The sequence below is a fragment of the Leptonotus elevatus genome, chromosome 12 (genome assembly GCF_054856555.1).
Source record: "Leptonotus elevatus isolate MCC_2025b chromosome 12, RoL_Lele_1.0, whole genome shotgun sequence".
In the NCBI taxonomy this organism is placed as follows: domain Eukaryota; kingdom Metazoa; phylum Chordata; class Actinopteri; order Syngnathiformes; family Syngnathidae; genus Leptonotus; species Leptonotus elevatus.
This window is the reverse complement of record NC_141250.1, coordinates 2,998,085-3,025,773: the sequence shown is the minus strand read 5'-3', so window position 1 is coordinate 3,025,773 and position 27,689 is coordinate 2,998,085. Positions and strand designations below refer to the sequence as shown.

The following is a 27,689-nucleotide window of genomic DNA, read 5'->3' as shown; positions in this document are numbered from 1 at the left end:
TGCTTGAATTTGCTGGAGCGGGATTTCAGATGGAAATGTCTGTGCCTGTTAATGTCATAGATAGTACAAATATGTTGAATAACAAATAACAGGTGCTGTGTGACCTGGAAAAAAATGCCTGTGGAGTACAAGGATGTACTTCTTCTGCACTTGCCAACACCTCAGCTGTCATAAAATTTGTAAAGACACTTGGGCTGGCTATAAGGGAAACGGACTGGTTTATGTCATTGAAGACGACTCACTACTAAAGGTATTGCAGTTGGGAGTGCTTCATCTAAGAATCCTGCACAATTGGAGAGTAGGCTTTCTTTCCCTTTAAGAAGCATCTTTCGGCACTTAAAAATGTGCTAAAATGTATTATGTGCGAGTCAAGCTTAAAAAATTTAAAGGGAACTTGAGCTCCTTTTCCTCTCTTCCTTTTGACTGTGCCCCATCCTGGTCTAGTGGCCATTTCATCACTCAATGTTCAGTCAACAGTTGTAATTTTACATATGACTCTATTGTGCTGCTATTGGGCCTCTCATAGAGTAGGTCATGGACATAAGATTGTTTTTCAGCAAACAAAAGCTCCATTTTGATGTATTTACATTAAAGACAAGATGAAAAGGGCAGACACAAACAGTGCTAAGGTAAATTTGTTTTGTTAATATCCCAGCTGGCAGTAGGCAGGGTACACCCTGAACTGGTTGCCAGCCAGTTGCAGTTTGCCAATTAATGCTACAATTCTCTGGTAATATACGTTTATCACATCATTTATTTCATATAATTGATTACACAAATGTGCTTTTGTACTTGTCAGTTTCACCCTTCCAATTGTCAATAAACCCGGAGTCAACTGGTCAAGCTGGTGTCCAGAGTCTTGATGAGCGGGAAGTGTTGAGCCTACTGCCTGGAGACATACTTTAAATAAATGTGCTAAGTTTTTAGAATAGATCTTACACATGCGACGTCAAAACAAAGCATTTTAAAAGTATGTAAATCTTTGCAAATCAAGCATCCTTCAGCTACACCACTGATCTCAATTTGTCTCCCTTTGATCCCTCTCGGCTCCAGAATGTTGAGGTCCTCCATCAGGGGGGCAAAAACTTTATTTACTCCAAAATACTTAAAAGCCCTTTCTCTACATAAGAGAAGTTGCATCTGATCTATAGAAGATCTATTGTGAAGCAAGATGTCAGTCAGAGTTAGGTAAACAGCTAAAACCTTGTGCTTTTGATTCCAAGCCCGGAGGGTTGACAGCCTCAAAAGAATCTCGGTACAATATCAAACCAAGTGAGGATGGGTCAACGTTCAACATTGGACTACTTTGAAATCCTTTTCCTTCCTTGACAAAGAAAGTGTAAGGTTCTGTCAAAGTAGGCTTTCGTCCACAGCTAATGGCATTTCTGGTTCATTATGTTCACCAGCATCTTCTGAGTATGACTGACCTGTCAATGGCTCTGTAAATGACGGCATGATGTTCAATGACCGCTAGGTGGCAGTCGTGCGCCGTCAGCCAAGTGTTAAGGTGAGGAGGCAATTAAGGCTAAGAGGTTTCACCAGCTCAGTTTCCTCACCGTCTCCAACACTCAATCCACCATTGTTTGGTACGGCGAACGTTATGTACTGCTCTGTATGCTGCTGTTGTTGAGATTTTGTTTTTAACTTCTTCTTTTTTTTTGTCTTTCTTTGTTGCTGTCGTTGGGCGTTAATTCAGGCATCGTTTTTATTTACTGTATATAGGATGTTTACTTATCTGTCAAGTTCCTAACGATTAACACCTTTGGTTAGTGGAACGAGGTAGTCCTATGTCATTGTATGTGTTAAGTTGTGTTCCTTGTTGATGGGTTGTGATGTTTGGTTTTCAGTTTTAATAATATTAGTTTAAAATGTGTGATTATTGTTTAGTTAAAGTTAGTTGCACATATGTACGTTATTTTTTGAAAATGTTTACATTTTGTATATGTATGCATGTAGTTTGTAGCTAATTATTTAGTGTTTATTAGAAATGTTGTCATTAACCCTTTGCTTCCTTTCTATATTTTTTTATTTATTTAATAGTTTTCACAGAGTCTTAAAATAAAGCACCCGTATGAAGCTTTTCACCTTAACCTGATCATTAATGCCAAGGGCAGCTACAGGCTCTATAATGGGTTTATCAGAACAAAGTCATGTAAAACGAAATCCTCTGCACAACTATGTTTTCTGGAAGTTGAACATCTTTGTAGATATGTGGCATTAACAGGCCTTAACTTTTCAATTTAAAATCTTGCTCCTGCAAATTCAATGATTTGAAGTATTTGAAAACTTAGGAATAACTCACAAAGTGACACAAAATAATTGACAAGATTTTCACAAACGGGTATTTATTTCTATTTATGTATTGTTATACTTTAATTTAGTTTTTTGCAATGGGTTCCTGTAACACAATGTGATTTGGAGCAATTGCATTAACCTAGGGTGACCAGATTGGTTATCAAAAAAGAGGCCGCAAAGACGTCGTGCCGTAACACATTTTAAATGCAGCTCAAAAATGGAAACATGCAAAAACAGTGCAACCAAATCACACTATTAGCCACCAACAGTTTAACTGCCATTATTGCCAAAGTCATAAATGACAAATTAAGCTATGAAGTGCTTAAAGTAAAAAGAAAGCTGTACAAGTATCAATGTCTTTTCCCAAGACATTTACTCCTGCCTGCCACTTTTCAGAGGATCTAAGATTTTGTAGCAGTCTTTCAATTCTTAAGTGTAAATGAAACTCCGCATGACATGTGCTTGAAATTGTACTAAATAAACAGAAGTCCCTTCAGTGAGTCCACAAACAACTTATTCTTATCCTTTGTCCACTGGCTTTGCATCAGTGAAAATATGATCTCTACATGAGCATTATGTGGAGAAATGGCAAAAAAGAACTCTGCAATCTTAAATTGTTCAGAATGACAGTCAATGCCTTGTTTAACAATGTGAAATGAAAAGGCTCTGCAGCAGTAACTTTAACATCAATTATTTCATTGACAAACTAGTCCACTATTTTACCTGAAGAGCTTTCCCCAACAGCGGCTTTTTTTGTTTGTTTACCGGGTCGTTAAACTTGTATGGTGGTCCAAATCGCCGGCCCCTTTGTTGGCAACGGAGACGTACGTGCCAGCTTTACACACCAAACATTCTGCCTCGAATGAATCCCGACCAGAACGGGAACGAGTATTTCTTCTTCTTGGTTGTCCGTAAACAAACGTACATTTTCATTTTGGCATTTTGTAGGTCTGGCTGCGGCGTCATTCCTGCTTGACACTCTTTCAGCCGCATTCAAGTGAATGGGAACACACGACCAGGCGAGCGATGTGCACTCGCGATTTTTTTTTTTAAACCACAATCATTACAAAGTACCTTTTAAATTGTAAATATAGTTCAGCGTTGTTGTAAAATATATTTATTGTATATACTATATTTTTATGATTTTGGCGAAGAAAGGCGGGCGTTTCTTGCCTGGTTTGCGTAAAATACGGAAATGGGCGTGTGCCACGGCGGGATTTGATTGGCAGGTAATTTGACAAATTACTTGCTTGCTTAATGCTGGGTCGAATGCAGGTCACACATGCGCTAAATCTGCTGATGAGTGAAAGAGTGCTCTTGGAGTGAAACGGCCAGTGTAGATACAAAATCTGGACATTTCAGAGGGAATTTGAAAATCAGTCCGGATCCTTTTTTTTTTTGCCTCCAAAAGGAGGACATGTCCGAACAAAAACGGAAATTTGGTTTATAACTTAACTAAAAAATTAATTAAAACAATAAACAATTGATCGGAATCAGCTGGTAGTATACAGCAGTTTCATGTTGAACAATTACGACAGTTTTCAGAATGGGCAAGCAGGTTTAGGCACCAGAAATGTCAAATCCAGGTCCAGAAAGTATAAACCCTGCCATAGTTTGGCTTTAGCCCGAGGTGCTAGCTAGTTAGCTAGCTCCCATGGTGCTTGTTTTCCTGCTAGGGAGCTAGCTAGCTAGCTAGCATCAATGGCTAAAGCCAAACTGTGGCAGGGTTTATACTTTCTGGACCTGGATTTGCCACCTCTGTTAGGCACCAGACTGAAGATGTCAAAACTTGGCTTTGGAAATTCTTGTCTCTGAATGGAGGTGTGCCACAGATAGCTGAGGTTTCCCTCTGCAAACTGCCGAACTCCGCAAGTTTTTCGAAAGGTTCTGTTCAAAGTGAAATGTGCTTTTTGTGTTTCGATGCAGAGTCAACTTGTTAAATAAAAATGTGTCACTTTATATGTGTACCTTTAATCTCTGAGCAATCTTGATGATTTTCCAACATTGTCATTGTATCCTCCAATTTACACATTTTAAATCAGAGAACTATGACCAAGACAAATCAAATAAGCACTTAAATGATTACATCTGAATCTAATGTAAGTGTAAAATGGATATTGATGATTACTTCTGAGAGTAATAGGAAGATTTAGATGTACTTTTTTACCATTTTCATGAAGAAGTTGTGTGTCGCGTGTTGAAGTTGTAATGCCTTAATGTGTTCAAAAGATTGTGTGTGACACTCAGGTCAGTATTTTTAGTTCAGGTCCTTCCTCTGTTGTCCAGATGAGGGCGCACTAAGCACTGCTATACTGAAATGATACAAGAGTATTTAATTGTACTTTGTATTCATATTTTGTGAGTGCAGGCATCTAAGCCCAGGAGACTGACACATCAACAATTAAATGAATAGCTTTGACAGACTGTCTAAATAAAAAGTGATACTTTAAGAGCAAAATTATCAAAGCTGACGTCAAAACAAAAACAAATATGATCACATGGAATTTAACAACATAAGATAAATGCATTTAGTACATATGTGCTATCAGGGCATTCTTAGGGTGTTTCAAGCATACAACGATTCTTATATTTCGAGTTTGGAAGGTTTTGGAAATGATACAGTACCATTTTGGCCATTAGAGTTTAGATATTGAAAACGTACCTATTCAAGTTAGTAAAATAGATACAGAATAACCCTCATTCAAAAATTACTTGTTAGAACAGGCTGTATTTTGTATCAGTGTTTGTAATGTAAACCGGCCTTCCACTGTTTAACTCTTAAGACTTTTTCTTTCTTTTTTTGTAAACCTTTTCGTTGTCAGTGACGATGAAAATGATCCTGATCATCTTGCACAGTCCAGCCATAAAATGCAGCTGTCTGCAGTAATAACAGCTGTGTTTTCCTCACCTGTGACCCATCATGTAGTGATTAAGTTGCAGAATTTATAGACAGTAAATAGATACATTTATGTGTTGCTATTTTTGGGTGCCTTCCTTTGACTATGAAAAAGTGAAAAACGTATCATTCGGTACTATAATGAAAGAAAACATCTATGGTACATGGTGGTGTAATGTTACAAATGGCTGCCTTTTGTGCAGGCAGTGTGGAGTCCTATTCAGCAAGCAGATGTTAGTGTGAATTGTTGTAGTCAAAGCCGGCTAGACAAGGCAAGAGGTTCCCCACGACTCGAAACAGGATAAACGGTACCAAATGGATCCATCGCTTCGATGGATATCTACCGTATGTCTTATCTATGTAATGGAAGATGGAAGAACTTGTTTAAAGGGATACTTGACTCAACGAGGCATTTTCAGCAGTGAAACATTAGTATTTTGTCCAGAATTATTTGGATAACTTCATTATTTTTCATGTGCAATTAATATCTAAACACATTTTTCCACTTGTTATCGACTGAAGATGGCATCACCCATGTTGAGGAAGTAGGTAAAGACCAATCATGGCTCACCTGTTTTCTGGGTTTGGTCAGTGAATTGAGCTATGATTGGTCGTTACCTTCTTCCTCAGCACCGTTGATGTCATCTTCAGTCGACAGCAAGTGGAAAAATTTGGTTTTAAAAGTACTATTTGTACATTAAAAATAATGAAGTTATCACATTGACTCATTTGCTCCCCAAACCACATACATTTATTTATATTTTAAATATTATAAAAACATTCTATTTTAAATGCAGTATTACCATCCATCCATCCATTTTCTTAACCGTTTGTCCTCACAAGGGTCGCGGGGGCGCTGGAGCCTATCCCAGTTGGCTTCGGGCAGTAGGCAGGGTACGCCCTGAACTGGTTACCAGCCAATCGCAGGGCACACAAAGACAAACAACCATCCACACTCACAATCACACCTATGGACAATTTGGAGTGTTCAATTAATTTGTCATGCATGTCTTTGTAATGTGGGAGGAAACCGGAGCACCTGGAGAAAACCTGTAGGTATTACAATACAGTATTACCATGTTCCCCAAAACGTATTTATACGATTTTTTATGCTAGAGCATACAGAAAGCTTTAATGCGGCCTCTGACCTGAAGATGTTCACCTAAAGCAATAGTAGTTATTACAAAAAAACGGCCAGCAGGTGGCAGCAGAGTATAACAGCTCAACCAGGGCAATGTTGCAAACATGCTGATTTACCCACAGTTCTAAACATATTTGTGAATAATGATAAAACTTAGCTATATTCTAATGCTAATTGTTGCAAAACGGAAACAGTTAAAAATATACTTTTTTTCCTGATGAAAGAAGAGACTCTAATCTTTCTTTTGGTAGGTTCAATGTTTTCATAGCAATAGAACACAACATTCTGTGGGCCTTGCAAAATAAGTCAAAATTCAGTAAAACAGCCGGGATCGAAGGGGGTTGCTTCAGTGAAAATAGCTGGAAGTGAATGAGTGAATTATAGACAAAATATTAATGTTTTACTGCTGAAAATGGATCAATGAGTCAAGTATCACTTTAAACAGTCTACTGTGTACAGTAAAACAAACAAAACAAATACACAACAAGCATTGATGTAATAAAGCAATAAAACTCCATAAGACTAAATCTACTTTTGTCTCCTGATACATTTTTCTTTAGGTGTAAGTCCATTTGTTTTTATTAAATGTTGTGGTGCAAAACAAAACAAAAAACACATATGTATCCACAAGTATTATACATTACATTTTATTGCTTATAGATAGATTATTTGTGTATGTGTCTGCCTCCTACTTCCTCTGAGTCATAACCTTTGTACACTGATGATAGCACAATGTGGCATTTGTGAGTGTGTTTTAATCTGGATGTTGTCTAGTATTGAAAAAGATGTCTTCCTCTGCAAAAGGGCTCGATTTATGAGTCCTGTCTTGGCCACTGGCCCCACATCCTTTCTGATCTGCTTTTACTCTGACAACCCCTCGACCCTTGAGGGGTCATTAGAAAACTCCAGAATGGTCCGTCTGGCTCCCAGCCCATCTCACATTGCTTATTTTCCTTCGCTATATTTAACAGGGATGCCAAGGCCAGGACCAAGCATAGTGAATTCGCACAAACATCCCATTCCAGTTTTAGGGCTTCATTGGTCTTAACCCTAGAAAAAAAAAGTGTGTGCATAACGACCAATCACGGCCCACCTGTTTTATGGGTTTCCCTTAGGCACTGTGATGTCATTATCAATTCACACCAAGTGGCAAAATGGCTGACCCTGTGAATGACATGGGTTGGATTTTGCATCTTAATTCATATTCCACACACGCAATATTAATCAGTGTTTAGACTAGTGGGGGCCGCATAGCACATTGTAAAGATTATTATTTTTACTTGACTTCCTCTTTAAGGAATGACTTTGTAACCTTTTCCAGATTGATAGATGTTAATTAGTTTTTGCTAATCTGTTCATGAATTTGTTTGGATTATGGCATTTTTGTGCAGATTTTTGTAATATTTTTTTTTACACATAGGTTATTTAATTTAATAATTAAGGTAAAAATTAAATTTGTAAAGATTGGTCTGGTAGCTTTAAAGTCATAGTCATGGTCATTAAATCACCATGTAAAAAGCACACAGTAAAGTTTGTTGAGTAAATTTGACTCTATTTAGAGTGGGACCGTATACAGAAGCGTATTGCCTTCACACACAAAAAGTTTGTTTTTCTGACTATTTTTTGGGAAGGAACTTTATCTGTTTATTCTGTTTTATTGAATATTGTTTTCCCTGTTTTTTTAAAATATTTTTTCCCCTGTTTTTCTGAGTCATTTTTCCGTTTTATATGTTTGAAAAATGTTTTTCGGAGTATTATTATTATTATTATATAAATATTAATAATATTTTGTAAATAAATATTTATTTAATCTGTTTAAAAAATAATTTTTTCCCCCACTGTTTTTCTGAATTTTTTATTTTTTTTTCTGAGTAATTTTTCCTCCTGTTTTTCTAATCCCCACTCTGTGTGTGTGTGTGTGTGTATATATGTGTATATATATATGTATATATATATATATATATATATATATATATATATATATATATATATATGCACACACACACACACACATATATATATATATATATATATATGAAACTGAACTACTACTAAACTTATCAGAGACGTATGCATAACAATATGGTGACTGTAGTTTTGGTATTTTCACACTTGTCTTAGCTTAATGAATTTGTTTATTCCACAAATCTGGTATCAGGCTACACAATCCAAATCCACCCTCTGTTATTGTGAAGGACTCAATCTTCCAAGTGATTCGTCCTACTAAGAATGTTTCTTAAATTTCTTCAGGTTGTAGATCATGGTTTATAAGGTATATATGACTCATCCTTCTTACAATAATTACCTTGAGGCAAGTTTCAAGGCAAATTCCCCGAGACGAGAAAAGGTATAATCAAACACACAACAATACATTTACTTTTCATTGCCATAATTGTGGCTGTATGCTTGTGCCTGTGGGCACATTCCCCATTCAACGATTCGGTGGAACGAATCCAATAATAAATACAAGTCGATTATCTGTTTCGGACTTATTCCACAGCATATATATTTAGGCCATATACAATATATGTTAGGCATATGTTTTTCCAAGTTTAATAAAACCTCTACACGAGTACAGTATACTCAACCAATGAAAGATCTCTAAAGACTGCTTGGATTAAGATCAGTTGCTCAAGCAAAATGACGATTTAATACACGTTTGATATTTGAGCATATATATCTGAGATTCTAAATGATACTCTCTGTGACCCCCAACCATTGCCTGACATGTGATGTGTGATAATACTTTGTCACCTAAAATGGGACATTTTGACACTTTCAAAGTGCTAAAAGCCAAGTTGTCAGGTAATGACTTCAGCAATATGCTTGAGTTGCATAAAAAGTTTTTGTTTGGTCATTTTAGACACACAATGAAAATGCTGCATCATACGTACTTAACTTTAGTTTTAATGACAGAGGTTTTTCAATCATTGCCTCCTGCTAAAAAACAAAAGAAAAAAATTGCCAATTTATATTACAACTGAGTTCCTGAGTGGCACTTTGTTTGTGAACCTATCTGCAGCTCTTCACTGAAAAACTCACAAGTTTACCGCATCAGATTAATATACAGTTTGTAAGGCTGAATCAAATCAAAATAAAGTTTTGTGTGTGTATCCATGTCAAAAAGTAACACGTCGGACATACACAAATTTGGAATCCTAAGCCATGTTATTACCTCACAGATGAGTGTATACTGCACATATGTTGGATCTTATTTCTTTCTCCATTCATATTAGTCTCATTATTATGTAACCTCACCCCTGTCACATGTTGGAATACTTCTGCTCACATGAAAAAATGTGTGGGTTCAAACAAAAGGTGCAGAGTAAATTTTGTAGAGTACATTTTATTCTAATTGGGTCCCAGTCTAAACAGAGTAAAATTAACACTTTTTACATTACTGTAAATAACCATAATTATTATTATTGCTACATTAAAAAAAACAAAATTCTGAATATTTTACTCTCTTTCAAGTATAAATTTGACTCTATTTACTTTGGGACCAAATATAGACTTTTTAAGTAAAATGGACTCTACGAAATGTATTGTGTGCGATCTTCTACTGTTATTTTGACATGGAAAGTCTTAAACAATCAAGATAAACAAACAGATCAAACTATATGTATGCTTGAAAGTGTTAAACTTACTTTTCCAAATAACAAGATTTTTTTTGTAGTTGGCATTTTTAGTGCGTAATTATGGTGCTGTGTTGTGACAAGCGACCCCACAGCAGCTGTTCATATACTGTAGCAGCATCAGCTTACGTCTATGAACTCCCAAACAAGATCACGGGTTCAGTTTTAAACCAGGAGACATTCTATCGCCTTAAGATTTGTTAATTGACACAAACATCATCTAATTAAAAGGTTGCCACAAGTTATGCTTTGGTGAAAGTAACCCAGAGAAAAACATAAGTAATCCACAGTAAATAGGGTTACTTACTTGACGCTAACAGATGTCAAATGGCAAATGTACAGTAATACCCTCATAATAACACCTTGTAAGGACACTGTTCATTCATTCCATTCTGTGGGATCACTGAGTGTCCATTCTTTGTGCCCGTTATAACAGGAAAAGGATAAATATAAAAAGCCTGAAACTGAAGCAAACCAAGAACTAAGATGAGGTCATATCCTCCCAGCACTCCCTCTTCAACACATAAGCTTTTAATCAAAAGACTTCAATGAAATGGCAGCATTCTTCAACATCCCTCTTATAACGGAGCTCTCAGATCAGCCGCCTGCTATTGTGGCTAACCTACGACAGGTCATGACCTGGGTTTGGGACTGACCCTGGACTCCCCCCAAGGAGAGCCACAATACTGCCCTTCATGGCCAATATCCTCGGGCAAGATGATCATAATTCTTGTCTCATAATAAGAGCTGACCATATTCCGCAGCAGCAAGGATGGCCCCAAAAGTTATAGGTAACCCCAAACTCAGACATGGGTCACATCCTTTTGATCTCATCTGGCATACAGCTCAATGCAGGAAGTCTCTGATGACAACAATTAGTCAATTTTGATGACCTGCCCGCTAAGGTCAAAGAGCAGGATGCAACACACTCCATTCTAATGATATGATGTGGACATCAGTTTTTTTTCATTTGTACATTCTGATATAATGGAACTACTAATAACTAACTAACTAATAACTTTTTACTCAATGTGTTCTTACTCAAAACTCATACTAATTTTTCACTCTTTTATACGTACTTTTCTCTTTCCTCAACACTTAACATCATGATCATGATTAGGCTGATGTTGAACAGAAGTGCTTTTGAACCCAAACAACTGATTTATTTAAGAAACTGTTTCAAGGGTAAGCAGCACCCTATGGCTCTTTGAAATGCCAATATTTGGTCCAAAAATTATAGCACTTAATTAATAAAGTGTTTTAATTTTGTCAAGATGCTTCTACTCAACCGCTAGATAAACACGCTCGGCAGCTGGTTAAATAGAAGCATTTGTGGCTAAAGGCAATCTGTAGCAGGGTTTTTACTGAATTCTCTACCTCTCGCCATAAATTAGCATTTGTGCACACGTTACATTGCCATTTGTTTCCACAACAACAACAATAATAACAATTATATACTTTATTTGTATAGCACCTTTAAAAACAAGTGTTTACAAGGTGCTTTGACAAACCAACAATACAAAAAATCCAGACCATTAAATGCAAACAACAATAGAAACAAAATAGACATATGCATATATACGCGCATAAACACGTTAAATAAGAGGGAAAACCCAAGGCAAGGGTAACCTGAGGCAAAACAGGAATCCCAACAACAAGATTAGGTTAGGCCTTATCCCAGTGTATTTGTTTTAATAGTATTTTGGAATCCCTTACCCCATAAAAGTATTTTTGGACTTTACTGAAATCATTCGTTATTTTTATTTATTAAAAAAAAAAAAAGGCTTCACTTAACATACTTTTTTTCTTCTTTTTTTTTACCTGATAAGACTACAGTGTAATAATAGTGGCACACTTGTATAATGGCAAAACCTAACGTGTGATGTACATTGTTTATAAATACATGTATTAAATTCAGGGACCCCCTGCATTAGTCACAGCTCTGCTTCACACACCATAGTTGGACTACCTCACCTAACCTTGAATGTATACTGTGCTGCAATTCCAAATGTTTCTTCATATTTGGTGGTGTGTTTTCAAGCTAAAACAATGTCAACAGCAGATTGCACAAGCAAATTCAAACAACAATGGGCTCATTTGGAAAAATATTCACATAAGCTTACAATTTACAACAAAAAGGTACAGAAATGGTCCCTTTGCCAGTTTATACCATTTCTTTTCTAAGCATAACAGTACATAATTGCACCTTGCGGTTCAACTGTGAACCCTACAGGGTGTAACACAAAAAATCTGTACCAACAAAAAAGGATCCCTAGTGTACCCTTTTTCTTATGGTGTAGTCTTAATTTTAGGTGAAGGGTAATAAGGATTTTGCAAATGATAATCTGTCAAAATGCGAGGTCTGATTGTAAAGGCAACTTCAACCTGATTTCAAATTTACAATTCTGGGGTGACATAGAACACAAGATGTTGAACAGTGCAAAATGTGGGAAGTACATCCATCTTCCTGTTTTGAGGTGGGAGGTTCGAATCTGTGGCTCCTGCCTTCCTGTGTGGAGTTTGCATGTTCTTCCCGTACTTGTGTGGATTTTCTCTGGGCACTCCAGTTTCCTCCGCCATTCAAAATAACATGCATCTTAACTTAATGGAAGACTCTAAATCAGGGTGTCCAAACTACAGCCGCAGGGGCAATTTGCGGCCTACGATTCATTTTTCAGCGGCCCGCGACATAATAAAAAAAAAGAAGAAGCTAAAATTGGGGGTGAGAAAGAGTCTGAAGTGAGGGTGTAAAAAAATAAGTGCCACTACTACTAAAAAAATTGTATATATATTAGAAGGAAAACTAGTGTCTTCCATTTTCTGCTCTGTCAATATCCGTTTTATGAAGATATCACATGAATTACCCTCAAGTAACTGCTTTAAAAATAGTCATCTTACTCTTGTTTTGGTTCTGATTGTCAAGATCAGATTCAGCTGCTGTTCAGTGCAATGGTGGATCAAGTCTAGTGGGATATAGGACTGACAGACACCCCCAAATCTTAAAAATTCCTGAACTGTTTGCCTTATCACCTATAATAGAATGCTGTTATGCATTTATTAAATTAACTGTAAATTTAATAATACATAATTGCTTACTTGATTACTTTTAGCGTGCTCAATAAATTTAAGTTGAAATAGTGGCCCCTTGCATCCTTTCATTTCTCTGTATGCGGCCCACAAATGAAAAAGTTTGGACACCTCTCAGTCTATTAATTTAGAGTCTAAATTGTCCTTTGCTATAAATGCCACTGTGATTGATGTGTGAAGAATTTGCCATTACACATAAAAAAGGTCATAGTTTATTTGAAATGTACAAAGGCTATATACACACAAAACTAAACAAACTTGTAAAAGCATATACTGTAGTTGTAAATACAAACACTTTTATAGGCTACTAAGAAATACAGGAACCAAATAAAAACTTGGAATTTTGCTGAGCTAGTATGCCCAAACAGGATTTTGAATATCAAAGTCTGTCCCTTCCTAAATTTACCATTCTGCAGTTCGTCCATAGCCCAGGGGAGGTATGGGTTGTAGCAAAAAGGTGGTGGTGGGGGGTGATGTTGTGGATGTGTTAATTAGAGTAGGATCCCATTAGGAACACACAGAGGTACTTGTATATTCTTTTAGAGAACGTTCCCCATCACACACAGGGGTTTGAATTCCATGATAGACCAAAGCATACCCTTGTCCATTTCAATCATTTACCCTTGTGGATTTGACACCACTGAAAATTCATGCCTCTGATCCACAAGGGCATCCTCAAAAGTTCAGACCATGATCAAAAAGCAAGTCTGTTAGACCCTGATGTTAGTTTCAAATATTTTACCATAATTCTAATCTATACTTCTTATGTCATTATGTCAATGGCTTGTCAGGCATACTGGTTACTTTTACGGCATGATAAATGTATGAATAAGTCATTAGAAAACATTACAATTACAAAAGCCATAACTTGAAGGGCGTACCAATACAGTATTATACTAAAAACTTGGTCTTCACTGGAAAATATTACCCAACTTGTCCATCCATTTCCTTAGCAAGGCAATGTGAAATACTTTCAGTGCACCACTATATACAGTAAGTATACCCCCCACTTTCTCCCACATGTGTGTGCATGTGTAAATGGATGAATTAGTCTTTTCCGTTATCTACTAGACTCTTGATATATAAAGTTTGATACAAATATAACAAGAATATTATACTGATATCATACTGACAGTGAAAATAAAACAACTATAATTGCCACTAAATCATTGTTCAGTCAGTGCTTTTAGTCCATGTATTCCTGATGTGTGTGAATTACTGAGACTGAATGCCTTAAAAGGAACCCTGACTGTAATGACAAGTTTGCTCTATATTATATATTTATTTGGTTGTTACTAACATAACTATGAGATTCATTTTTCGAAAATCTTTTTTCAGTTGAATTCATTTTGTAGAAACTTTATTTGGACGTACGCCGCCATTGTTATTTACGTCACAAAGCATTCAGTGCGTACTGACGGAGAATGGCGGCTAGTTCTCTGCCGAGCCGAAAGTCTCCGTAGCGTTCCTAAAGGAACGATCAAAACTCTTGAATGCGTCTGGTAAATGACGAGAGCACGTTGTGGGGGAGGGTGACTATCTCTGTTTTTTCTTTAGGAACGCTACGAGGCTTACCTTGCTTTCTTTATACACAGTATTTACATAACGTCACCGCCCCCACCTATCGACCCGGCAGCCATTTAGAGGGTCAAACAATTGTGTGGCAAACAATTGCGGCCAGCGAGACAATGCAAGCAAATACTGAGGAGCGCTTGTGTTGCTTACTACAAGTTACTTTGATTCATTCATTTGTTCATTCATTCCGGATTTTCACGAACCGCTTCACAATGGTACACACGTGTGCCGTTCACAGGTGCAAAAATAGGGCGAGCAAAGATGTGAAACAAAGTATTCACATGACGTCATTTGCCCCACATTGTGTGCCGTGCACGGGTCCATGGGAACACACAAATAAGTGTTCGGAATTGCAAAGATAAATCGAAAGGATTTCCAAACCGACAAAGTCTACCAAAGTGTTTTCTGACCATTTTGATTAAGGTAAGTGACATTGTAAGATGGTAAAAATGCTTTTACCAAAATGAGATTGTGATATATGTGAGCCACTAAAAATTGATCTGGTGGTCAAGATGTTAAATTTTAAGATCTTAAGGTCTCTTATTTCCTTTCCCAGCAGCCCAAAACTTGAAATTGTTGTTAAAATGTACGGAAATAAGTGGTGAATCAACAATGTTGTTGTTGTTTTTGTTGTAACATGATAGCGCTAGTAGCTAGCACAGTCGGGGAACTAGCTAACTTGGTTTAAAAAAACCCCGAAATAATCAATCAATCAATCAATCAATCAATCAATCAATCAATCAATCAATCAATCAATCAATCAATCAATCAATAATCTCAAATTCACAAATGATAAATGCAAATAGCAATCAATAAAAGCCAAAAGTACAGGAGACGCAAGAATGTCCGGGTTTTGGGAGCATATGTTGCCATGTAATCTGGTCCAGGCAGTAACATCGGCGAATGTTTGTAATCCAATCGATTCACTAATCAAACGTTTTAAATTGAGCTAAACCTTCCGCATACATCTTGGTAACATTAGTAACGTTAGAGTATGCTGAGGGTGACATTCATCAATAACAAAATAACATTTGGTGTAAACACAATAGAAACACAGCTGCAACAAGTTGACCCACCATGAGGGGCGGACTCACAATCCCGTGACGCCAGTAAATACTATCTAGGCGTTTCACATTGCTTGGCAGAGAGCCAGCCGCCATTCTACGTCACAACACACTGAATGCGTTGCGACGTAAATAACAATGGCGGCGTACGTCCAAATAAAGTTTCTACAAAATTTATTAAACTGGAAATGGATTGTGAAAAATGGATCTCATACATACTCATAATATAGAGCAAACTTGTTATTACAGTCGGGTTCATTTTAAAGCTGTCTTTGCTCCTAACTTATCATATTGAGGAATTTACTTTCTTCAGCCAGCGCTGTGAGCATTGAGCTCATATCACCAATGGCCATGTTGCCAATTCCAGTCGGTACCGATGCGAGTGTAACAGAATTGCGAGGGGTGGTGAGACGAGAGGAATTCTGCGAGAGGCTCTGCAAAAGGCCAGGACTTAGTGTGCCTGACAACAGGCTGGAGTGATCCCCATCATCTAACATGGAGTCAAAATCTATTTGAGTGTGTTCTGCACCACCGTTTCTACCTGTGGAAGAATCCCCAGTACTGCTCGAGACCTGGTCGACTCCTGGTGATGCCATGTTACTTGCTGCCATGTTATTGGTAGGGGTCAGGTTTACATTGGGGGACATTGTAGCATCCAAGGTGGCAGGAGTTTGTTCAAACAAATGGATCTCCCCTGTGTAGAACATCGCGGAGTTGGGATTCTCAGAGTTGTTTCGTAGAGTCGCCGACCCATTGGGCCTTTTTGGACTTGCCTCGGACGTGTCATTGCGCAGACTGGGGCCCATGTCAGATAACTTGGATATTCTGTTGATTTGCATCATACCGGACCCAGGATGCTGTCTGCCACCAGGCTTGGGCTCTACTGGAGGTCTTGGTGGTAACATCCCACTGGTACCATTCTGTACATTGCTGAGCTGGGATGAAATATTATGGTGCTGTTGCTGATAAATCACGTGGTTGCCATGAGAATAGTCATCAGCTTGTGTCCTTCCTCTGTAACTTTGCAGTCCTTGATCCATCACAACATTGCGAATGGGTCTCATATTATTGCTTGCAGAAATAGAATTTTGAATTGTGTCTTGGCTAAACCCTTGCAGGGAACTTTGATCACTAAGTTTCAAATTGCTGCACTGTCTTTGCTGATGATGAGTGTTCAACCTCTTGCTGTTGTGGTTTGCATAGCCCTGTTTATACATATTTTGACTCACAGGTACAACCTGCGGGTTGCTGCCAAGGCCTTGACCTTGGGCCTGGAAAGAACCAAAATTGTTCCTCTGTGGAACAACGGCGAGGTTTCCCCTGAGAGATTGTTGCTGTTTGGGGAGCTTCGTGTCCACGGTCCCTGAACTCACCTCATTCCACTGGACTGGCATATTGTTCTTATTCATATGTGATGATGCTGAGAAAGGCTGTTGAGAGTCACTATGATCCATATCCTGACCAGACTGCACCATGCAGGCATCAACTAATGGAACTCTTCTTTGGGAAAAAAATGAGGATTGTGGGGCAATGCCTGTCTGATAGCCCTGAGACTGGTTATTGAATTGATAGCTCGCATGTCCCATGTTGTGACCTTGGGTGCCAGGGTTTTGTGACCTCAGGTACTGCACCATGTCGTCTGGAAGAACTATATCATCCTCTGCAGCCTGTTCGCCCCCACTCCCCATCCCATCTACTGCCATGTTCTCCATAGCTACGTTCTCGGAAATGCTTGGTGGTCTGGGGGTAAATGGGTAGCGTTGCAGGTTGCCATCAGAACGAGTGTAACCGTGCATTGCTGATGTTTGGTGCCATTCTGATGAAGTATTCATGCTGTTCATACTGTTATAGCGCTGGACTGCAGAAAGGGCCAGAGGGTCAAGGGTAGGACGACGCACTGGGTCACTGGCCCGGCGTGGAAGGTTGGCAGGCACCTCATGGGGCATGATGCTGTGGTTGCCATATCCAGTATCACTACATCGCCGGGGAACAGTTCCAGGGAGTGGCTGGTGGTGGTAATGGTGCGATGAATATTCCTGAGAGTCACTATAGAGGGCCATGCGGGTTCTAAGGCTCATTCGCTCCATATTAGGTAACGGGGTAGGTGGCGCTCCACCAATGGCAGCAGCATATTTAGCCTTGAGACGATAATGCTGAGCTGGAGTCAAACTGAGAAGGCTTGGGAGATTTCCTCCTCCTGCTCCACCGACACCACCACCTCCACACTGGCTAGCCTCACTGGAGCGTCGGGATAAATCAGTGGAGATTGGGTCATAGGAGTCAGCTGAACTGATATTGTTATGACGGTTAGCACCAAAATGTGATGCCTCACTGGAGCGTCGGCTAGAGTAGCAAGGCGAGATGCCGGAGGAGCGCCGACTCATGGTGTATGCTGAGCTGATGGTGCTGGTTGTGCTATTACGTCGCTCATTCAGCTGGTTCAGCAGAGTAACTTCACACAAGGACTGGTCTCCCAATCGCTGACCATTGTGTAAAATGTTCAGGTTACTTGTTAAGTTTGAGTTCTCCATTTGGGAACCTGTAGTTGCAAAGGAATGATTAACGGCTTTCAGAATTACATCTTGAATGAATCTTAATCAAGACATCAGAGTTTAAACTTACCAACTGCAGGTATCGGGGGCAGCTTTGTGTTGTTTCGTTGGCCCTGTGGGGGTTGTGGTGCTGAATTGACCCATGGGCAGGAGTCACTCAGTGTCTTCAGCCTTTCCTTCTTGATAGTTTCCATTTTGACGGTAGTTGTGCCACTATGATGCACTGCTTTCCTCAGCTGAAGTCCAAACCCTGCCAGTTGACCCCCAGCAGCAACAGTAGAGTCAATCATTGGACACTCATCCTGTGCACTCAGGTCCCCGAAGCTGCCCCCACTGTGGATGGCCATCTCTACCCCACTGTCGTTGTTGTTGGTGCTGCTGAGAGGTGATGGTTGACTGCTACATGACGAGTGACCACCAGGACTGGACTGATACATCTAGCGAGGAACAGCAAGGGAAGAATGTATGTAAGTAAATTATAAACGCCATAATTTAAAGTGGAAGTCAACCTTAAACATTTCTTGACATTAATATGTTATATGTGATCTCACTAGTGTAAACACATTTTTTAACACTTTGTCCTTCACTCCCAAAACGTATTTTTTTAAATGCTAGAGCATACAGAAGGCTTTGATGCAGCTTCTGACCTGAAGAGGTCGCTTAAAGCACTGGTTCTCAGCTCCGGTCCTCAAATACCCCTATCCAGCCTGTTTTCCATGTCTCCCCAGCCAACACAGCTGAGGATCTTTATCAGGCTGATTAGCCGATCGTTTGAAACACCTGTGTTCCTTGTGGGAGACATGGAAAATAGGCTGGATAGGGGTACTCGAGGACCGCGGTTGAGAACTACTGGCTTAAAACAATGGTAGTTATTCCCAAAAAATGGACAGCAGGTGAAGCAGAGTATAAGAGATCAACCAGGGCCATGTTGCAACAAGCTCTTTTCCCCAGTGTTTTCAACAGGAATGTGAATATAGATTAAACTTAGCTATATTCAAATGCTAATTGCTGCAAAGCGGAAAAAGATACAAATATACTTTTTTTTGCTGATGGAAGAGGATACTATAATCTTTCTTTTGATATGTAGGTAGGTAGAACACAATATTGTGTGGGCCTCGCAAAATCAGTCAAAATCCAGTAAAAATGTTAACCAGAATACCATATTTAGACTAGTGGGGCTGCACAGAACATATAATTGTCAAAAAAAATGGGGGTTGACTTCCCCTTTAACCCAAGTGGGAAATCAGTGTAGCTTGGTGGAACAATTAAGACACAATGTCCAGTAGTGGTAGCACACATGGTAACTGCTCGGCAGCCGTAGATGTGAACAGTTTTGGAAATTTGGCAGATTGATTCAAATGAAACAAGACAAATGGAGCGTGACATGAAGAGGCATCAACTCCTGCAGGTTGAGCCACAAGAGAAACTGTTGGGAGTGCTCACCTCAATGAAGACTATCCATTACGAAGGTTTTAAGGGAAAGAGAAAAGCATGTTCATGCCAAAACTACAAATTGTGACTTAAGGACGCAGATAACTGTCAGTCAAATATTTAATCATAGTGTCGTCTTTAGTAAATGGGAGGAAAAAGAGACACAAGTCATGCAAGTACAGTATCCAATCAAATTATGACAATAACAACTTGAAGTGTACAATCAGGACTCACAATGGAATTCTCAGTCTTAATTGATTTGACTTGTAGGCAGTCTTCCATGCTTCTCGTGGTGCCTTTGGCATCAGTTCTCTCATCCATACTTCCTGTGCCATTCTTGGAATGGAACTCATTCTCTCCATTGTCTTTGGGAGGTTGAAGTCCTCGAGGAGTGTCACTTCGCTGTTTCTTAGTGACATGAGCTTCAGGTCCGTGAACAGTCTTAACATGCTTCCTGAGAGAGCTTGGGTCTGTGTAGCGCTTGGTGCAACCCGCAATTTTACATACATATGGTTTCTGTCAGGGGAGATTGAACACAATATGTTTGAACACAATTGCAGTTCTGCATCACATAGCCAGGAAAATAAGCAGATAATAAAAATATCTATTTGGTTAAAGGATTACTCAACAGGAAGTGAGACTCTTGCTCCACCCCTCACTAAAATTTGAAATCGCCGCTCAAAGGGGGTGTTGCCTGGAGGACAGTTAGGTTGCGAATGAGGAGAGGGTTAGGCGTGGTCTGGCTGTGATTGACAACAGCAACTCACTAAGAAGCCGTTTAAGGAGGCGTGTATGAGAATGAGCCGGTTGGTGGCGAGGGCGACTACGTCATGCGGAACAAGTGACGTAGTATGTATCGTCTCGAGTAATGAGAGGACAGCCAAATTGGGTTTACCCCAGTGTGTTACCTGAAGATGGCGCCAAACACACGGTTTTTGCCCCAAATTTAAGCTTTCAACAAACATGCACTAAAATGTCAAAGTAATGACCAGGACATGTAGACAGCATTTGTAGACACTAGTTTATACAGTTTATCAGCAACAAAAAAAGTTTATTTAGTGTTGAGCTATCCTTTAACATGAATCATGACATTAACTCATTCAAATCCAAAAAGGTATAAAAAACGTTTTTTAATACTTTGTTCTGCACTCACCAAAACATATTTATATGTTAAATGTTTGATACAGCTTCTGACCTGAAGAGGTCACTCAATGGTAGTTATTACAAAAAACGACCAGCAGGTGGCAGCAGAGTATAAGAAATCAGCCAGGGCCATGTTGCAACAAAGCTCTTTTCCGCAGTGTTTTCAACATGTTTGTGAATAATGTTGAAACTTAGCTATATTCCAATGCTAATTGCTGCAAAACGGAAACAGATACAAATATATATTTTTTTCCTGATGAAAGAAGATACTCTAATCTTTCTTTTGGTAGGTTCCATGGTTTTATAGCAATAGAACACAATATTGCTTCAGTGAAAATGGCTGGGAGTGAATGAATTAATACCGTCACCAACAAATAGACAAATATTCAGATCTAGAGGTGGTGATTGTAACATATGTGAAAGCTGTACTCTACAGTAAGCTAGTTGACGTACCTCATTAGAATGTGTGCGATTCTGGTGCTTAGCCCGGTCTGAAGCATTTGAGAAAGCCTTGTTGCAGCCTTCATGCTCACACACATAGGGCTTTTCCCCAGTGTGGGACCGAAGGTGGGTCTTGAGGTTTTCGAGGCGAGAGTAAGCTTTTGCGCAGCCCTCAAACTGCAAATAGACAGAAAGCCACACTGTTAGAGTGACACTTATCCTGTTCAGGGTCATGGGCTACTGGAACATATCCCAGCTGACTTTGGGTGAACTACACCCTGAACTGATTGCTGGTCAGTTGCAGGGCACATGTAGAGAACCATTCAGACCGTCACTAAGGGGAACTGAACCTATGATTCCTGCACCAAAGTCAGGCAAAAAAAAAGACAGTCATTTCATTTTGTTTTTGCTTGTTTGTGAAAGGGTTTAATAATAATACTAATACTAATACTAATACTACTACTACTAATAATAATAATAATATGAATTTATATTCAGGTGTATATCATCTACAAGCTGGTGTTGATTTTCAGACTATCGAATACCGCTTTAGTTATCTTTTGTATCCCAGTGTTTGTACTTACGGTGCACTTATGTGGCTTCTCGCCCGTGTGTCTCCTCATGTGGACCACCAGCATATACTGGGCTTTGAAGGGCTTTTGCTCCCGTGAACACTCCACCCACCGACACACAAACTCCTTCTTTTCACCGTGGATGTGGTCATTGTTGATGTGCTGAAGGGACAATTCAAGTCACAATGAGGCGCATGTGCGCTACAGGGGTACACATTCATTGCTTGATGACAAAAATGAGTCAGCAAATTCTTGTCTTTTCCTACAAGCACTCCCACAATAATGACACACATTGTGAGTAACGCGGCCATGCATAATCTCTGGCAGGCATTGTGCCTCTGTCAACAGTGAAAACAAAAAACAACAACTATAAAAACAGTGTATGTTTGTACAGGCAGTCTGCAAGCTTGTGTGTTGGTAAAGAAATGGGGATTTCCTTAGTAAAGGATTTGTCACCAGCTTGTATCTCCCTTTCCTTTTATCTTACTTCAATTTACCTAATTATGGCTCTAAAGATGGGGATTATTAAAATAACATAACTTTTATTGCAAACAAAGGAACACTTCAAAACTCAAATCCCATGCACTGCATCCAATTATACATAGGCGTATTAGGGCCACGTATAAATATATATATTTTTTTAAGAAGATGGGGGCAATATTCAGAGAAAAAAACTCGTAAATTTGCAACTTTTGGCAAATTTGCCACATTCTAAAGTGGCAAATTTGTGACTTTCGTCATACACGGCAGCTAGAGCGACAACACATCCTGATCAGCTGACTAACACTAATCAATCAGAAGCTCGCATACTTTAGGTAAATGCAAGTGAATGACAGAGAGCAGCCGATTTAACACATCAATTTAGCTACTTAGCCACGTATAAATATATTTTTAGATGGTGGGGGCAATATTCCGAGAAAAAACTTAAGTGGTAAATCAGCAAGAAAAAAACTCGTAAATTGGCGAATTTTGGCAAATGTGCGATTTTTTGTCATACACGGCAGCTAAAGCGACAACACTTCCTGATCCCCTATCAACTGACTAACACTAACCAAATCAGAAGCTAGCATACTTTAGGTAAATGCAAGTGAATAACAGCAGCAGATTCGACACATCAATTTAGCTACTTGTACAAAAAAATACCTATATGTATGAATGTGTAAATAATAATTATGGAAAGAAATGTACAAGTAAATATACATTTTTGACAAATTAACTTAAATGCTTGCTCCTCAGGGTGTGAACCTTCGCAAAGCGAGGCATCTTTGTCGCTGGCCGTACCCAACGTTTCAAAGAGCAAATGCTTAACATCATATGGTTAATCTCTGCTAAAGCAATTACTATCTCCTTATTTGAAAACCCGACCTAAAAGTATTGGCAAAAACTTCCGAGTGGTACGCTACGTGTATTTCTCGTAAGTTTCTGAGTTTCTCTCTCTCGCAAGTTTGCCACTTTATAAACTCACAAACTTGCCACTTTATAAAGTGGAAAATTTACGAGTTTTTTTCTCTGAATACTGCCACCACCCTCTAAAAAATATATCTTTGTACGTGGCACTAATACGCCGTCATCCAAATATCTGCACACAAAGAGGAATCATTCATTTCCTGAGGAGACACCGTAGCTCGCAAAGCTCCCTCCATTTGTCGCTCCTTTTTTTGCAAGTTAAAACCGCTTAGTGGTGCGCAGTTTTGTGGAGATCTATTTTGGGTGGAGGAAGAGGAATAGAAACACAAGTGTGTAGTTCAGCAGAGACCTCTATTTTCAGGTTGCACACCACCTCCTTTATTTGGGGATTCTTAAAAGCAGATTATTTTGGCTACGCAGAAACTAACGCTTACAGGTGCATATGAAACCACAGAGTACTTTTTTGGAGGGATAAATCCCAGTAACAGCTAAAAGTTTGTAAAGCTCATAGAATTTGTCTGGGAACTGTCACATGTTGTGTCAGGAGTTGAGCCAAAGGTTTTTAAATGCAACTTCAGTCTTGACTTGTGGAAGTTAGAGTCCATTTTCCATCCATTTTCTTTTCCTTCAATCTGTGAGCCTTGCGCATGCCTTCTGACCAGAGCGCAGAGGTGACTCACAAGTCAGTCAAAAAGTGTTGAAATGTCTGTCGAGAAATGGGGCAACACAAGTTTTCTAAACCCCAGAGCTGCTGACGATGGATTTATTAGTGCCCCTCTGGGCTTCAGGAATAGGGGGTGAAGTGAAGTGTTACGAGTCAGGGCGCGGAGGGGTTGAGGGTCAGGGGCACACAGCTGCAAGGCTTGGCCCAAATTTGGCGAGAGCAGGAAGCTTTATTAATGTTGAACGTGTCAACTCAACAGGAAAGGAACAGTGGCGAAGGATCTGGACAGTTTTCTGATTAGACTCAACAATAATTATAATATAATAATAATAAGTTGAAGCTCTAACTTGAATGAATGTAACCACAGCAAAAAAAATTGATGAGGCTGATAAAATTGGCATTGACAAATAAGCTAAATTAAAACCTTTTCCTGGATATAATTAAATAATGACTATTTGATAAGACTCAAGACATACTCACATGCACAAGTTGGTCTTGGGTGTCATACTCTTTGGCACAACCCTCCCAGTGGCAGTTGGTCTCATATATGGCCTCAGGTTCTTGTTTGCACTCATCTTTATCAAACTCCTCACTTAGGTCCAACATCCCTCCACTTTGGTCCTACAGACACAACTTTGTCATTCTTTGAAATGTACTATTACAACTTACTGCGGGTGTACCTTTACCTGGTGGTAGCCGCGCACCAGGTCAACCTGCTTATTAGGCTTTTGTTGTTTTATGTAACATTCTCAGACATATTTTTCTGATTATTTACTGCATATTTTTGGGCCATCTAGGCTCAGCTGGTAGTCTTGATGTTACTTGTGGGTTCAATCTCCAATTTACATGAAGCACTTTTGACATATTATTGAGTGTCTTAACTCATTTGCTCCCCAACATTTATAAATATGTTCTATTTTAAATGTTTTAAGTCCCAAAGACGTATTTATATGTTTTTTAAATGTTTTTTTCTTTTCTGCTAGAGCATACAGAAGGCTTTGATGCAGTCTCTCAACTGGTTGAAGAAATGGTAGTTATTACACAAACGGCCAGCAGGTGGCAGCAGAGCGAAATAGATCAACCAGGGCCATGTTGGAAAAAAGCTCATTTACTCACAGTTCTAAATAGATTTGTGAATAATGATGAAATGTAGCTATATTCTAATGCTAATTGCTGCAAAACAGAAACAGATAGAAATATACAAATTTTCCTGATGAAAGAAGAGGCTCTAATCTTTCTTTTGGTAGGTTCCATCAGTGGCGAGCGGTGACCTTTTCGAGTGGGCATGCTGGAGTGACACATATGCGAGCGACCGCAAGGGCGCCAACGGAATTTTTTTTGGGTATTTGTATTATTAATTTCATATGAACCGGTTCTAAAAATAACCGTTTTTTTAGTCCAACCTTACAAGGGGAATATTATTAGAAATTTGAAGCCCACTGACCATGTATTGGAACGAGTGTTAATTTCGTCAACGAAAACTAAACAAAAATAATTTCGTCAATACACATTTTTCACCGAACTCAAATTAGACTAGACTAGACTAAACCCTCATTAATAAACAATAACTGGGACTAAATCAGTATAAAACTGGACTAAAATATATGGACATTTTAGTTCATGAACAAAAACGAGATGAAAATGATATAATCTTGTAAAATCTTGTCTCTGCTAATCTGTCACTATGACACTGTCATGTGACACATAGTGACACACCCCTTTTCAAATCAGATAGCAAGTGTAACATGCACAAACACATGGGACAGACAGGAGGTGGATTCACGGTGAAAGGATTTTTTTTATTTTTAATTTTTTTATTTTATAGTTATAGGCTAATGAATAATGCAAGCTAATTTACTAACTCATAGCATGGAGCCATAGTAGCCACTGTAATTGTGCATGAAGTTGTTTTTCATCAAAAAGATAAAAGAACATTTTATGTGTAATAGTTTTAGATCCAAAATTTTCAACATAATCTGATGACAAAAAAAATACAGGGGTTAAATAATTGTCCTGACTAAAATTAGACTAAAACGTTGACAGTTTTTGTTGACTAAAACTAGACGAATAAAATAGTTTTCTTGGACTAAGATAGAGTCTAAAATGCTAGATTAAATAAAAAAAACTAAAAAACAACTGTACTGAATAAAAACAGGATGAGATTGACTAACTATGATAAAAACTAACAAGCGTGATTGAAACTGGACTAAAACTGAGACTAAATTTGAAAATGGCGGATACAATTAACAGTAATTGGAATGCTGTTCTTCTAATTTCAAATTGCACAAGGGTTAGGTTCACATGTTTTTTTTGGACTTCCTCACCAGAGAGGTTGGTGAGATGGGCAGAGGTCCTTCGACTTCCATCTTAACTTTTGTCCTTTTGGAGTTTAATGGGTTGACTGTGCTGCTTACTGCTGGATCTCCACTCGCATTCTGAAAAGACAGAAACGTCACAGACATTGTTCATTTCCAATCGATGTGAAGAGGAAGCAATAAGTCAGACCACAAACAGCTGTGGAGACTAAACAATTTAGACTGGTTTATGATCGCCCAAGCCACAGGGAAATATGAAAGAAAAGGAGTTATTACCCTTGTTAGTGAGGGGTATGGGCCTTTTGTTTATATTAACAATGAGGGGGCTTTGATCTGCTGACAAATTCTGAACTTGATAAAAAAGACAAAGAAACACATGGCTTTTTAAAGCTCTAATGGAGTTAGGGGGAAAAGGGAACTTTGATAAATGTAAACCAGCTTATAAATGTGCGTATGAGTGGGCGGGCCCTTCTAGCATTGGCATCTGTACAGATTTCTGCATTCACATGTGTACTGTTGCCATTTGCTATAAGAAAATAAGTCGGGGCAGCTACACCTTTAATAATGTTACAAAATAATTCACTGAGAGGTAAGTTTACATGAGGAGTCTCTAGTGTTAACAGTGGGCTGCTAAAAAGAGACAGTAAGTAGGAAGGCACATTGATGGAACTTCAAGGGAGTCTTGTGCATAATTCGAACCTGAGACATAATTAAAAAAATAAAGACGTAAGTATGTGAATTAGAGTTTGTCAAACGATTACATTTTTAATCAGATTAATCACATCATAGAATTGCAATATTGGGATATATACTAGGTATTTCTTTACATTTTCTGTCATTGATTTTTTGGGGGAATTTTATGTACTAGTGATATCGGTTATTTGGTATCATTATCAGTGACTACTCAAGAGTTGACTACACGTACTGGCATTGGTCTGTTAAAAAGGGCTATCCAACATCCCTAAAACTGATTAATGTTATTTATTAAATTTTTTGCCAAAATATTCTCTCATTTTGAATTTGATGCCTGCAACACATTCCAAAAAAGCTGGGACATGGGCTCAAAACAGTGGGGAAAAGAGCTTGTTGCAACATGGCCCTGGTTGACCGTTTATTTTTTATTTTTATAGTAGCTACCATTGCTTTAAGCGACCTCTTCATGTCAGAAACTGTATCAAAGCCTTCTAAATGCTACGTTTAGGGGAGTGAAGGACAAAGTACTAAAACATTTATTTATATGTTTGTTGAATGAGTTATTAAAAAAAACAAAAAAACAATGATTGCATTAACAGATGAAACAATTGGTTTGTATATGATTGGAAATATAGTGACAGTAAAAATATGTATTTCTTGGCATTTTAAGCCTGTGATTCACACGGCAGGAGAATTGGCCTGATTTTAGCCCCGAATTTCCTCTCCCGACAATCGCAAGGACACGCCGACACGCAAACAATAATCTTAACAGATAATC

General features: G+C 38.6%; 1 protein-coding gene across 1 annotated transcript in view; it reads right to left on the bottom strand.

The window, feature by feature from the left end:
- Nucleotides 1-11,591: 11,591 nt before the first annotated feature.
- The window catches only part of gli2a (GLI family zinc finger 2a), a 91,384-nt gene continuing 75,286 nt past the window's right edge, over nt 11,592-27,689 (bottom strand). The window contains exons 8-14 of the mRNA XM_086090536.1: nt 26,228-26,338; nt 24,384-24,524; nt 21,845-21,994; nt 21,273-21,437; nt 19,911-20,192; nt 18,316-18,682; nt 11,592-18,232 (exon numbers count right to left, since the gene is read on the bottom strand). Coding sequence (XP_085946662.1) covers nt 15,972-18,232; nt 18,316-18,682; nt 19,911-20,192; nt 21,273-21,437; nt 21,845-21,994; nt 24,384-24,524; nt 26,228-26,338 — 3,477 coding nt within the window. The 3' untranslated portion in view covers nt 11,592-15,971. The remainder of the gene's footprint in view (nt 18,233-18,315; nt 18,683-19,910; nt 20,193-21,272; nt 21,438-21,844; nt 21,995-24,383; nt 24,525-26,227; nt 26,339-27,689) is intronic.